Genomic DNA, 12,842 nt, shown 5'->3' on the forward strand with positions numbered 1-12,842 from the left:
AGTTTGGTCCAAATTTTCCACTGTGGTAGCGTATTCACAGATGTCAGGCAGCCTCTGTACGTGGCGCGCTAATTTCTGCGAAGCACTAACTTCAAACACAGCTGCCATAGGTAAAAAAAAATCGTCGCAGCGAGTTCATGGGGTACTCAATCGAATCGGCAGAATCTCTGCTTCAATCTGACGTTCGGATCATGGTATTACGATCATTTCTCGCCGGGATATAGCGAGTTAAAGGAAACATGAAAATTGTGTATTTTTTAAGCATATTTTCAGAAATACCTGGTATATCGAAATGTTAATGAAATTGAAAAAACAGAAGGAGTGCCTTGAAGAGAAAGAAACGCTCTTTCTATTGCTTTTTTGCACAAGATTCTACGATAATTTTTTCGCTTTCTGGAGCCAGTTAAAGTTAAAAAGTTCATATTTACTTCAATGTTGAATAACTCGAATAAAAAAAATCGCACAATATTCAACAACCACACAATTTACACAGGAGAGATGGTCCTTCCAAATGACATTAACGCGATTTATCAAAAAAATTTGTTGCTCCCCGTGTAATGTTACAAAGTTGTACCAAATTTTTGTTAACCGTCAATGTTGTCTTCGTCTCGCTATAACTTTGTAAAAAACCAACATAGCAACAATTTGAAACAGAGCATCCGAAACTAGAGGTTTCAGGCTTTCAAACCATTGTTTGACGATATCGATACGGCAATTTTTGACGGAGTTATGATCACGTCAAGTGGGATCAATTTTTCGGGTTCGCACAAGTGATCCCTTAATTCTTTTGAGGAGTGTATAATAAAAATATACATATATCCAATTAACGCACTTGCCCAATAGAAGTACTTACCCCACTCCACCATAATCTGTTATGGAAGATAGTCCAGTAAAGTGGTTTTCTAGAAGCAGTAATTTCTGAATGAACAGTGTTGATTACTTTGAAATTTATAGTGCATAAATAGAATTATGAGTGAAAAAACGTACATAAACTTCAGAAGACATGAGGAAACTTATTGTTCAATTAAGAAACGAAGGAAAATCATTTCAAGAAATAGGGAAAATTCTAAATCTTTGTCATGGAACTGTAAAAAAAAGACAATAGACAAGTATAAAGATACAAAAAGTGTAAAAAACTTACCTCGTTTCGGTCGTCCGAGAAAGTTAAATCAAATAGAAAATCGATTAATTACACGAATAGTGAAAGAAAATCCCACTACGAGTGCAGTTTCGTTAGCTCAAGAAATATCTGAAATACAACAAACATCTAAAGGGTGCGAGTACAATTTATAAACCATTAAATTCTCAAGGTATGCATGGCCGTGTATCACGCAAGAAACCAGCGATAAGTGCAAAGAATCGCTTTTTGCGATTGCAATTCGCAGAAAAATTCATAAACAAACCACTCGAATTTTGGAACACCGTATTATTCACTGATGAAAGGAAATTCGATATTTTTGGATGAAAAAGGCAATCAAAAATTTTGAGGAAAAATATACGGAATTAGAATTAGAACCGAAAAATCTTGTTAGTGCCGTCAAGCACGGCGGTGGAAATATTATGGTTTGGGGTAGCATGGCAGCCTCTGGAGTCGGGGAATTGGCTTTTATTAACAATACGATGGGTAGATTTCAGTATCTAAATATTTTAAGAACAGATTTAGCTGCAAGTGTTAGAAGAGTTGCCAGATTCGTGGATCATTCAGCAAGATCATCGAGATCCTAAACATACAGCAAAGATTGTTAAGGATTGGTTGCAATAGAATGCCCCAAATCAACTGAATTCTCCACCGCAATCCCCAGATCTTAATGTAATAGATAATTTGTGCGAAATGTTATAATTGAACTTACGCCAAATAAAAGTTAGGAACAAGGAAAATCTTAAAATCGAACTATTAAAACTATGGAATGATATTCCTGTTTCAACAACACGTAAGTTGGTTGCATCCATGCCAAGACGATTAGCTGCCATGATTAAAGCTAAAGGTAGACCAAAAAACTATTAAATGTACGTAAATTTATTAATAAATGAAGATAATTGTCAATTAGTTGTGTATACTCACCTCAAGATTCATATTTTTACAGATCCTCAACTATTTTATGTTGTATCTGAAATATTATTTATTAGATTGAATTTAATTACCATCAATCTACACTTTATGTTTTCCAAATAACTGTACCATTAATGTAACACATACCTAATAATTGTTAAATAAATGCCGTGTTCTGGAGGTGTATACTCATTTTCGAATCTCACTGTATATGTAGATGATAACTATACTGCGGATTTTGATGCATTTATGAAGAAATTAGCTGAGTGAAATACATAATTATAGATTATAGTAAATATAGACAAATCTAAGAATATTATTATGATGTTGTCAACGTAAACGATCTATTAAGGGATGAAGTGAATTTTTATTTAACTCCTGCCGCCCACAATCGTTTCAAAACATTTTTATTCTACGTAAAGATCAGCAGTCTAATAATAACTCAGGAATTATTATATTATATTATTTTTAAATTAGCTGCTTAAAAATAGCAATTATCTGCCTCTTCATTAATCCCTTGCCGAAATTTGATTCATTTGTAATGAATATTTAAGCGTTAAAATAAATGTAGCCATACAAAAGAAATCAATTTTCTTTTGCCTTCTACGACATTTTTGGAGATAAAGACTACAGGATAATCACTGTAACTGTAAAGAAAATAGTATGGCAACATTTACATTTACATTACATACAACATTTAAAAATAAACTGACTCGTACATACTTATATGTTAAACAATTCGTGAAAAAGAAATATTATTTTCGTCGTGACGTTTTTTAAATCTGCCAGTCAGAGCAGATATTTTTATAACCATAGACATATATGTGTACGTGGTACATATATGTGTATTTGTGTACTTGTTACACGAACGAGCGAGTGACGCACGGAAAACTTGCAGCCACGTCAGCCGGCACACGAGAACAGCCAATATATTGATTGGACGTTTATGAGAGACGACAACCACCTGAGAAGTTTACATGGACACCGCAAAATCTGATGATCTAAATCTTATTTTCACCGTAAAGTACCGATGTCGTTCGCTCGTAATTACTTTATCATCGATAACCGACGAAACGAGCTCTCGCGGTAGCTCGAACCATATTCTGATCAAATATTCGCTAATTCATTAAAATAATAAAAATAGAACTTCCTCCGCGGCTATTTTAACTATTCTTAGCGTTGCAGACTGATAAATTGTCGCCGGCGAAATAAAAAGATCTTTCCAAACTTAATTCCAGAATTTTAACCAAACGAGATTGACAGTACGTCCACATAAAAATATAATACAAAGCTCAACGTCCTCTTTTCTGAGGGCGACTTCAGGACGGAACAAAAATTTTTAGATTTAATTTCATAATTCTGGTAATCATAGAAATAATGATTATCATGAAATCAACAACAAAAAGTGTACTTTCATTAACTTTTACTAACTTTATTAGTACAGTTTTATTCAGATATGAGACGATGGTTTGAGACCAGTGATGGCGTGCGAAATTACTAACCGTGATTTACCACAGTGATCGCAAAATCACGATCACATCAAATCTAAAGTGAATTTGCTCACTGTCATCCTAATTCTTCATCTCGATTGGATTAGTTCTTTTTTTAAATATTAGGTTGGGGAAAAAGTTTCTTCGTATTCTCCCGATAGATGGAGTTACCATGTAACATAACTCTGTTAATATTAACGATGTTCTGGAGGTATATAAAAACGCAACAAAATTTTTTAAAATTTGACAAGATCTAATTATTACTAAATTAATGCACACAATTACCAAAGTTTGGGTTCGAATCACTGCACCGTTTAAGAATTAAAGCAACTTAAAGTTTGCACATTTTGACACGTCTTCATATGGAGAATTCATAAAATTCCACTTGAAACCCTATCTAAACCTTGAAAAAACGCAACTAGAAACTCCAGTTTCCAGTAATTAATTATGTTTAAAATTTATTAGGATTCACTAAACAGTTACAGAGCAAAAAATTATAAACTGTTACAAAACGTCAAATCTATCGTGTTGTCCTTCTCACTAGCATGGAAACGCGACAACTGTGTAGACTGTAGATAGCTACAACTATCTGAATACAATAGCTACAATCAGAGGGTACAATTATTCGCAAAAGTCACTTACAATTTTTTATAATATGAAGACAATTTGATTAAAAAATAAATATAACATGAAATTCACCAATTAAACGAAAGCTTTTTAAATTAATCTATTTTCTCAATGCAAAATATACACATGAGTGGCTTTCATTGCCAATATATTGATGGATTTCGAATTTCTTGTACTTCTGTCTCCCATTGTACCTCCAGAACATCCTTAATCGGATCTGGCATTACTTGAGTACGTCTGAAAGGTTACATATTAGAGAGTAATTACAAACAAGAAATTGTGATATTCGTTTATTTAGTCGAAAGTTATTACGTTTTGAAAATGAATGAAAACATAGAAGAAATTCGATATATTTCGAAATTTTATTACAAAAAAGGAAAGAATGCGACCCTTGCTGCTAAAAAAATTTGTGATGTTTATGGACGTATTTAGGTCGTATTTCAACTGTATTTAGTGGTTTAATTGACGGTATGGAGCAACTTTAGGACATAGCAGAGGATAACGAGTGAAAAAGAAAGAGAAACAGCGACCGCGACGGTCGGCAAAAATTCAAAACTTATTGTATTGTTTAAAATATCAATGTGATGCTAACTTTTTCATTTTCAATTTTCTTTTTATACAACCTTTCTCAAGATATTTTCCATATTTTTAATTCGTAAAATTCTAATCTAATTCTTTACGAACATAATTTTAGAGATGTTAAGTTATTTATTTAATATGTTAAATATTACATATATATATATATATAATACATTATGCTTTTACATGTACAGTAAATATGGGCAAAATCGTATCTTGTTTGGCGTCATTTTAATCAGAAAAAAGGCGCGATTTATTGGTAAAATTTCATTAAAAATAAGTAAAAAATAAATAAGTTTCAGTATTGCACTAGTATTATCTCACCGATACGCTATTTTTTGTTGCCCCTTAGGTCGCGAAGTCCGTGTTTACATGCTGTCCTTTTCTACGTTCGGCGCGGTCGACGAAGCCACAAAAAATAGTGTCCTCTTCCTATCTATTATGTCACAACACAGAACCGAGAATTGACTTAGAATGGAACATTATTGTACATTTGATCACGAGTGTAGGTAATTAATAATAAGATTTTATGAAACCTGATTGAATCGTCTTCTCTTCGTGGATTCAAAGCGTTTGAATATGTCTAATAAATAAAGAAGAAGTTACTTCAGCAGTCTGTATAATTGGCCTAAGCGTTGCTCTAATAACTTCTAAGATCTTTTATGAATCGGTAACTGGTGGTACCACCAAGCGTTCATTCCCGCTGTCGATGTAACGCTGTGTCGTGCTCTTATTTATTTTACGATAAATGTGGTGGTAATGTGGGAATTGGAAGGTTTTGGTGGAAATCAAGTTCGCGTGTAAGGTAACGTAAAAGGAAATATACTTTATTTAAGAACAAACGATACTAAAAAAAAGAAGAAGTCCACTCGGTACTACGCTGTTCTACGCTGTGCTATTCGATCTACTCGCTCTGACTTCCAGAACCACTCTGCCTATTTTCCCTTCGTCAAGGGCTCTCGTCGCCAGTCGTTCTTTTACTTCTCCCCCGCGATCTATACCTGAGTAATAAACGTAACGGTTTTTCCGCGAAGGTTTGGAACTGTTTGGGACACGGTTCTGCAGGCCATCGCCGCTCGCCTGCAAACCATCTGTGTCCCAAATGGTCAGGATACAGAATACTTAAAGCTAGACGCTCTTAGACCTAATGTTAATTTATTCGAACCCCACAGTAATTTGAACGTCAATTGTTCATGTTTTCGCGATGCTGGTGGCGCAACTTGGTGGCTTTGTCTAATAGGCTACATTCAAATCAATGCCCCGGCTGGTGGCGGCGCCACCAAATGTTGCCCGGCCGGTTGCCAATGCCGTCCACCAGATCGGCAACAATTTTTGGTGGCTCCACCAGTTACCGTAGTCTAATAGGTTACATTTGTTTCAATGCCCCACGACGTACTGAGCCACAGTGGCCTAGTCTAATAGCGGCCTAAGGATACGGGCAGTGGCGCACTCGGGGGGGGGGGGGGCTAGGGGGCCAAGCCCCCCCCCAAAGAAAAAATGTTTAGCTTCCAAAATTAAAATCGCGGAATAGCCCTTGACAGATATGTTGGCTAAAAAAAAGATCATCACGCAAAACCTAGGGCTGGGTTCAACTCGGCTCCCCCCATCCTGGGTGCGCCACTGGATACGGGAATCTCAGTAGCAGTGTTCAACAAAGTTTACGTTAAGTATTGACAGCAGTTACCGCGGCACTTGAAATAGAAACCAGAAAATAACAAGGTGAACCAACACAGCGGTATGCGGTATCCTGCAGCTACGAGTTATCTCTTTTGAACATTTTTCGTACTATTGACCTGAATATTTTCTGAAATGTCGCAACGAGTCTATAGAACTATTGATTCATTACTGATAACAGATAATCAACTGTAGTGTTCGAGTATGCGAAACATGCGGACAGTTGTTGCAGTGTAAAACTGTTTATATGTATAGTGACTCCCACTAATATTCGGACACTCTTACAAAGACGACAACTTTTTCTAACACTTTACCTACCGGAAGCCTATTAATAGGATTTTCGACAATTGTGTTCTGCCAAAAGGAAGCATAGAAATTTTCTTTTACATTGCAATCTTAAATGAAACTATTAGATGACGTTATTGAGGGTGACCTGTTAGTTCACAATGAAAATTGCTGTTGCTATTGAAGGTGCCATTAAAAAGTGTTTCGCCATGTACCATAGATTTTTCAAAAGTATGCAATAATCACCGGTCGGTAATGTGTTAGTATTGCACCATACGATTTAAACTTTTTTGAGAAGTTAGAACAATTGGTTTGCTACACGACGTGAAAAAAAAATTTTTGGAAAAATTTCAAGTCGTCGGAATGCAGAGAAAATACTAAAAGTTGTATCTTGCAACTTTTTTATGTGGGCCTATATGGAAAATTTAGAAAAAACGTTTCGCAGATCTGTATGAATTAAACATATTCTGAAAATTTCATCAAAATCGGTCGACGTTGCAACGAGCTACAAACGTTTAAAGTTGGAAAAAATTTGCAGTTTTCCACGATTTTCGGTCTCTAACTGCAATAAATCTAAGGATTTTCACATCTTTCAACGATTGTCGTTTTTTTCTGCATCAAGCGATTTCGATGAAACTTTTACAATGCATATAATGGACACAGATCTACAAAATGTATTATTTAAATTTTCAATATAGGCCCACATAGAAAAGTTGTGAAATGCAACTTTTAGTATTTTCTCTTACAATTAGTCCAGTCAACGAAATGTTGTAGAGGGAAATGGAAGGAACACAATTTTTAACTTTGAATCTTTGTTTGGACTAATGAGGAGGTAAACATACCAAATGTCCCCACTCCTAGAAGGTGAGCGGGGTGCAGGGGGGCACGTAGAAAGTCCCCTTTTTCGGTTTTCCGCGTATATCTCTGAAACTATGCGTCCTAGCGATAAGACCATTCCATATAAAATTGAAGCTGACAAAATGTGCCACAGGATTGATTGGATTCAGTTTTTCGCTATCTCGCATAGTTTCCGAGATATCCGCGCTCAAAGTTCACTAATTGTGCTGAAGAGTTAGCTAGGCAAATAAGGCAAAAATTTCTTTTTCACAATTAGTGAACTTTGAGCGCGGATATCTCGGAAACTATGCGAGATAGCGAAAAACTGAATTCAATCAATTTTGTGGCACATGTTGTCAGCTTTAATTTTGTATGGAATAGTCTTATCGCTAGGACGCATAGTTTCCGAGATATCTGCGCTCAAAGTTCATGAATTGTGAAAAAGAAATATTTGCACTTATTTGACTAGCTAACTCTTCAGGACAATTAGTGAACTTTGAGCGCGGATATCTCGGACATTATTCGAGGTAGCGAAAAACTGAATCGAATCAATCTTGTGGCACATTTTGTTAGCTTTAATTTTGTATAGAATGGTCTTATCGGTAGGACGCATAGTTTCCGAGATATCAGCGCTCTAAGTTCACGAATTGTGCTGAAGAGTTAGCTAGTCAAATAAGGACAAAAATTTCTTTTTCACAATTCGTGAACTTTGAGCTCGGATATCTCGGAAACTATGCGAGATAGCGAAAAACTGAATCCAATCAATCCTGTGGCACATTTTGTCAGCTTTAATTTTGTATGGAATGGTCTTATCTCTAGGACTCATAGTTTCCGAGATATACGCGGAAAACCGAAAAAGGGGTCCTTCTACGTGCCCCCTTGCACCCCGCTCACCTCCTAGGAGTAGGGACTTTTAGTATGTTTAACTCCTAGCTAGTCCAAACAAAGTCCCAAAGTTAAAAGTTGTGTTCCTTCCATTTCCCTCTACGCACCCCTTATGAGCATTTATTGACTGGACTATCAACAATTCCGACCAATTGCAATTTTCGGAAAAAATTCTTTTCACATCCTGTAGTAAACTAATTGCTCTATCTTCTCAAAAAAGTTCAAACCGCATAGTCCAATATTAAATAAGTTATCGTTTTTTCTAGAGCGTCCTAATATTAATAAGTAGACAGCGGATCTTTATGCAAAATAAAAACTTTCTACTTGAATTGCAACAAGCTGGAGTGAAATAAATATTTAATTTCTTGTGGAATATGTTTAATAGAGGTTAAAACTAATATAGTAGTATATTTAAATTCTTCAAACTTTTTTTATTGTCAGAAATTAGACCTGCCGATTTTTATCATGAATGCATCAAATCCGCAGTCTATTAATAAGAGTCACTGTATGTTCAATGATGCTTTACGTTATACCAGTTTCTGGTGACCTCAATTCGCGGTGTCAAACAAATTTTTCTTTCCATTATCTGAAAATAGTTTATTGCACGTCGATGACCAAACACGTTTTATGTTACGCGTTCACTAACATCGTTTGTTTCATTTATGCTTTTCGTAATTAGAATACTTTATTGAAGACAGTATATCGTTGTTAACCCTCCGTATGCTACGCCGCACAGTGGTGCGAGCAGGGAAAAAAATCAATTTTTCGAATGTTGGGTACATAGATTTTTCATTGCAATTTCGTTTACTATATAGTTGGAGTATTTAAACCAATAAAAATTTTTTATAAGTATCACTTATTTCTAGGAATAATATGACATGAAAGTTTGGAAAAAGGAAACCTGCGATTTTGGCTTATAAATGCGTCTACGTATAAACGCAGCCACAAGAATCTAAAACATTATAACACTTGAACAATATTATAATTTGATTGTGTTTATAATAGATGATTTATTTAACGTAGCTTTAATTAATGTAAGTGTCATTTATTTATCTAAAACACAAATTGAAAAAGAGCTATTTTGAATAGTAGAATTAAAGTTCAATTTGACATAACTTGTTTGCGCCAAAAAGCGCCAAGATAAAACTTGTTGCAAATAATGCAACACACTTTCAAGTACATATCCAACCAGGTTTTGGCTGCGAACTCCTGCAAACCTGGCTCTGCGACCAATTTTTTCTAACTATAGTCAGACGCATGTATCCGTGTACGCTCTTTAAAACGGAATAACTTTTCTAAACTTTTACCAAACGATCTGATTTTTTGTGATCAATTAAATGCAGTTGTTTACTAAATAACGTGCAAAAATTTTTTTGAAAGAATAGCAATTACGTAAAAAAGGCAGTTTAAAAATTTTTTTTATTTGTCCCCGTATAGAAAATTTAAAATATACGTTTAGTAGATCTATCTTAGTTATATATATATATACTGAAAATTTCATCGAAATTGATTAACATACACACGAGGTATAAGTGGTTAAAAGTGGTGAAAATCTTGGTATGTACACATATGTATGTACACAGCTCTTACGGCTCCTGGTCAGTTCCTGCATACGAAAATGCGAGTATCTCGAAAACTAAAAGCGACCCCCCTATATTGGAAAAGGAAAAAGTTGTTCAAAATGTTGAAATCTATAACATATTTAAATTTCATCAAAATCGGAGAACAGTAAAACAAGTAAAAAAAAATTTAATGAAAAAATAAATTAATTAATAAATAAATAAATATTTATTTTCTTGCCACATAACCGTTGTACCTGTGGCATGCTTTCCACAAATTTTCAAGCAAATGTGTTGGATGGTTTGGTTTTTATAGATTTTTTTCCGCTTTTTGGCCATTTGGCACCACTGTGCGCCGCGCCGCGCCGCACAGTGGTGCCAAATGGTAAAAAGTTCGTGAAAACGAAACTATCCAACGAATTTGTTTGAAAATTTGAGGATAGATTGCCACAGGTACAGCGCTTATTTGGCAAAAAAGAATTTTTTTTTAAAGTTGTTAAACATTAAGCAGGCTAATCGGAAATCTCTGTTTTCTGCTCATTTTTTATTTATGAATGCAAACCTTAAATGTATTAAGAAGCTTCGGTCTGGCACTGCTCGTTTTGGCATGGTGCAATATTTATCTAACTTTCTGTGACAAATCTCGGCCATCTTCGGATCACTTTGGCCGCAATTTAAGTTTAAATATCAACCTTAAGAGTTTCCAGAATTGAATCGTGCAAAGGTTACGATGTCTTTGATGTTTTAGGTAAATTTGTTATAAAAAATATATGGGTGAACTTTACTTTACCGGACTCAAAAGTTGTGCCTTTTTCCTATAAATGATTATGTATTTGGCATGTAATCCAGTAGATTAGTACCCGGAGCGGCTGCAGATCGAAGTTTCGATCCTGTAGGATCAATGGTTCAGGAGTTATGCTTGCTTAAAGTTGAGCAATCTGCAGTGTTTTTGACAGGTAAGGGCGCTGCCATATTGGTTTGTAGTGACAACCGCGAGCAGAACCGCCGGTCCTTGCCCCCATACCCCTGACCTAATGACCAACCAACTCGGTAAGCGGCGCGCGACCGTCACTACAAACCAATATAGCGGCGCCCTCACCTGTCAATAACACTGTAGATTGTTCAACTTTAAGCAAGTATAACTTCTGAACCATTGATCCTACAGGATCGAAATTTTGATCTATAGCTGCCCCGGGTACAAATCTATTGGGTTACATACCAAATACATCATAATTTATAGGAGAATGACACAAATTTTAAGTCAGAGTAAAGTAAAGTAAAGAGCAACCAAATATACAGGGAGTTCCGTTCAAATAAGGACACCTAAATATCTCTTCAGGTTATTGTGATGCAAAAAATATTTATCGCGTAATGTGCATGGTGTCAATGGACCAAATATCTGGCACGAATATTTTTTTCCGAAGGTCATTTTTTCGGAGTTATCAAGGTCATCGATTTTTTTGATACATAACTACATTTTTTTTATTGCATCGTGTAACTGATCGAAAAATACATTCAGATATTAATAAAAACATGACCTTCAAATGACCTTGATTTTCAAAAATTAAAGTTTTACCTTCAGATTACTTCACGAAGTAATTCGAAATTAGAAAATATTTTACTAGCTCCCGAAAATGTTTATATTTAGCCCTCAAAATATTTTCTACAAGGACTCTACTTTAAATTTCGTTTATTTATCAGTCGTCCGACCGAAAAAAATAACGAACAAATTAGAAAACTCAATATTTTAGTAGCTCCTGGAAATGTTTACATTTAGCTCACGCAGTGTTTTGCGCAAGGACTTTTCTCGAAATTCGTTTATTTATAAGTCGTTCGGCTGGAAAAGAAACCAACGAACAAAAAGAATACATTTTGTAAATAATTCGAAATTAGAAAATATTTTACTAGCTCCTGAAAATGTTTATATTTAGGTCTCACAATGTTTTCCGCCGGGACTCTTCTCTGAACTTGTTTATTCATAAGTCGTTCGGCTGAAAAAGAAAACAACGAACAAAAAGGAATGTATTTTGTAAATAATTCGAAATTAGAAAACACAATATTTTAGTAGCTTCTGAAAATGTTTATATTTAGGTCTCACAATGTTTTCTCTCTCTCTCTCTCTCTCTCTCTCTCTCCGCAAGGACTCTTTTCTCTGAACTCTTTTATTCATAAGTCATTCGGCCGAAAGAAACATCTGCATAAACACCGACAGTTCGACTTGATAGAGAATACATCATAAATATTCTTATCGCATAATCGGCTTCTTCTCTTCGTTCCGCTTACGTTTTTGTTCGTCTGCGTTTCAGGAGCACAAGGTAATTCGATTCCGGAAGTCGTTGCCGGACGATGTTCCACCGGATGGCGGCAAACAACGGGCTGAGCGAGAAGTGGGATTCGTGAGGAGCGTTGCTTCCTGTTTTTTGGGCCGGTACACGCAGATCCCTGAGATTCTCCGGTGCGACGTGAAAGACATTGCCAGACTTTCGGAAGCCATTCAAACGCACCGCCCAGGTAAAGCCTTCACCCACCAAATTTTTCACACGGAGCCACATAAAAACCGAACCCTCCCTTTCTCAAGGTTTTTTCTTCTCGCTGCTATCCATAATTTCTAATGTATACTTTGCGATTACAATGCGTAACTGTAACATCCGATTCCACCAAATTTTTATTTTGCCGCATTAGAATTTTGTTTATAACGAAATAACAACATATATGACTAGTGTAAGCGAAAATATACGGAAATCAAATGATGTTTATTTTATCGTCATCGATTGACAACTGAAATTCAAGACCCGCTTTTATTTCTCAAACATCGAAACGGCTCGAGCAGTCGTCGCGGTAACGTGCACCGATCAA

At 35.6% G+C, this 12,842-nt stretch overlaps 1 protein-coding gene across 6 annotated transcripts in view; it reads left to right on the plus strand.

Annotated features, from left to right (window-relative positions):
- The window catches only part of Ipk1 (Inositol phosphate kinase 1), a 188,046-nt gene that overhangs the window by 93,363 nt on the left and 81,841 nt on the right, over nt 1–12,842 (plus strand). For all 6 annotated transcript variants that reach the window (XM_076437248.1, XM_076437249.1, XM_076437252.1 and 3 more), the window contains exon 3: nt 12,293–12,497. In XM_076437248.1, coding sequence (XP_076293363.1) covers nt 12,293–12,497 — 205 coding nt within the window. The remainder of the gene's footprint in view (nt 1–12,292; nt 12,498–12,842) is intronic.

The sequence above is a fragment of the Lasioglossum baleicum genome, chromosome 13 (assembly GCF_051020765.1).
Source record: "Lasioglossum baleicum chromosome 13, iyLasBale1, whole genome shotgun sequence".
NCBI classification, from domain to species: Eukaryota; Metazoa; Arthropoda; class Insecta; order Hymenoptera; family Halictidae; genus Lasioglossum; species Lasioglossum baleicum.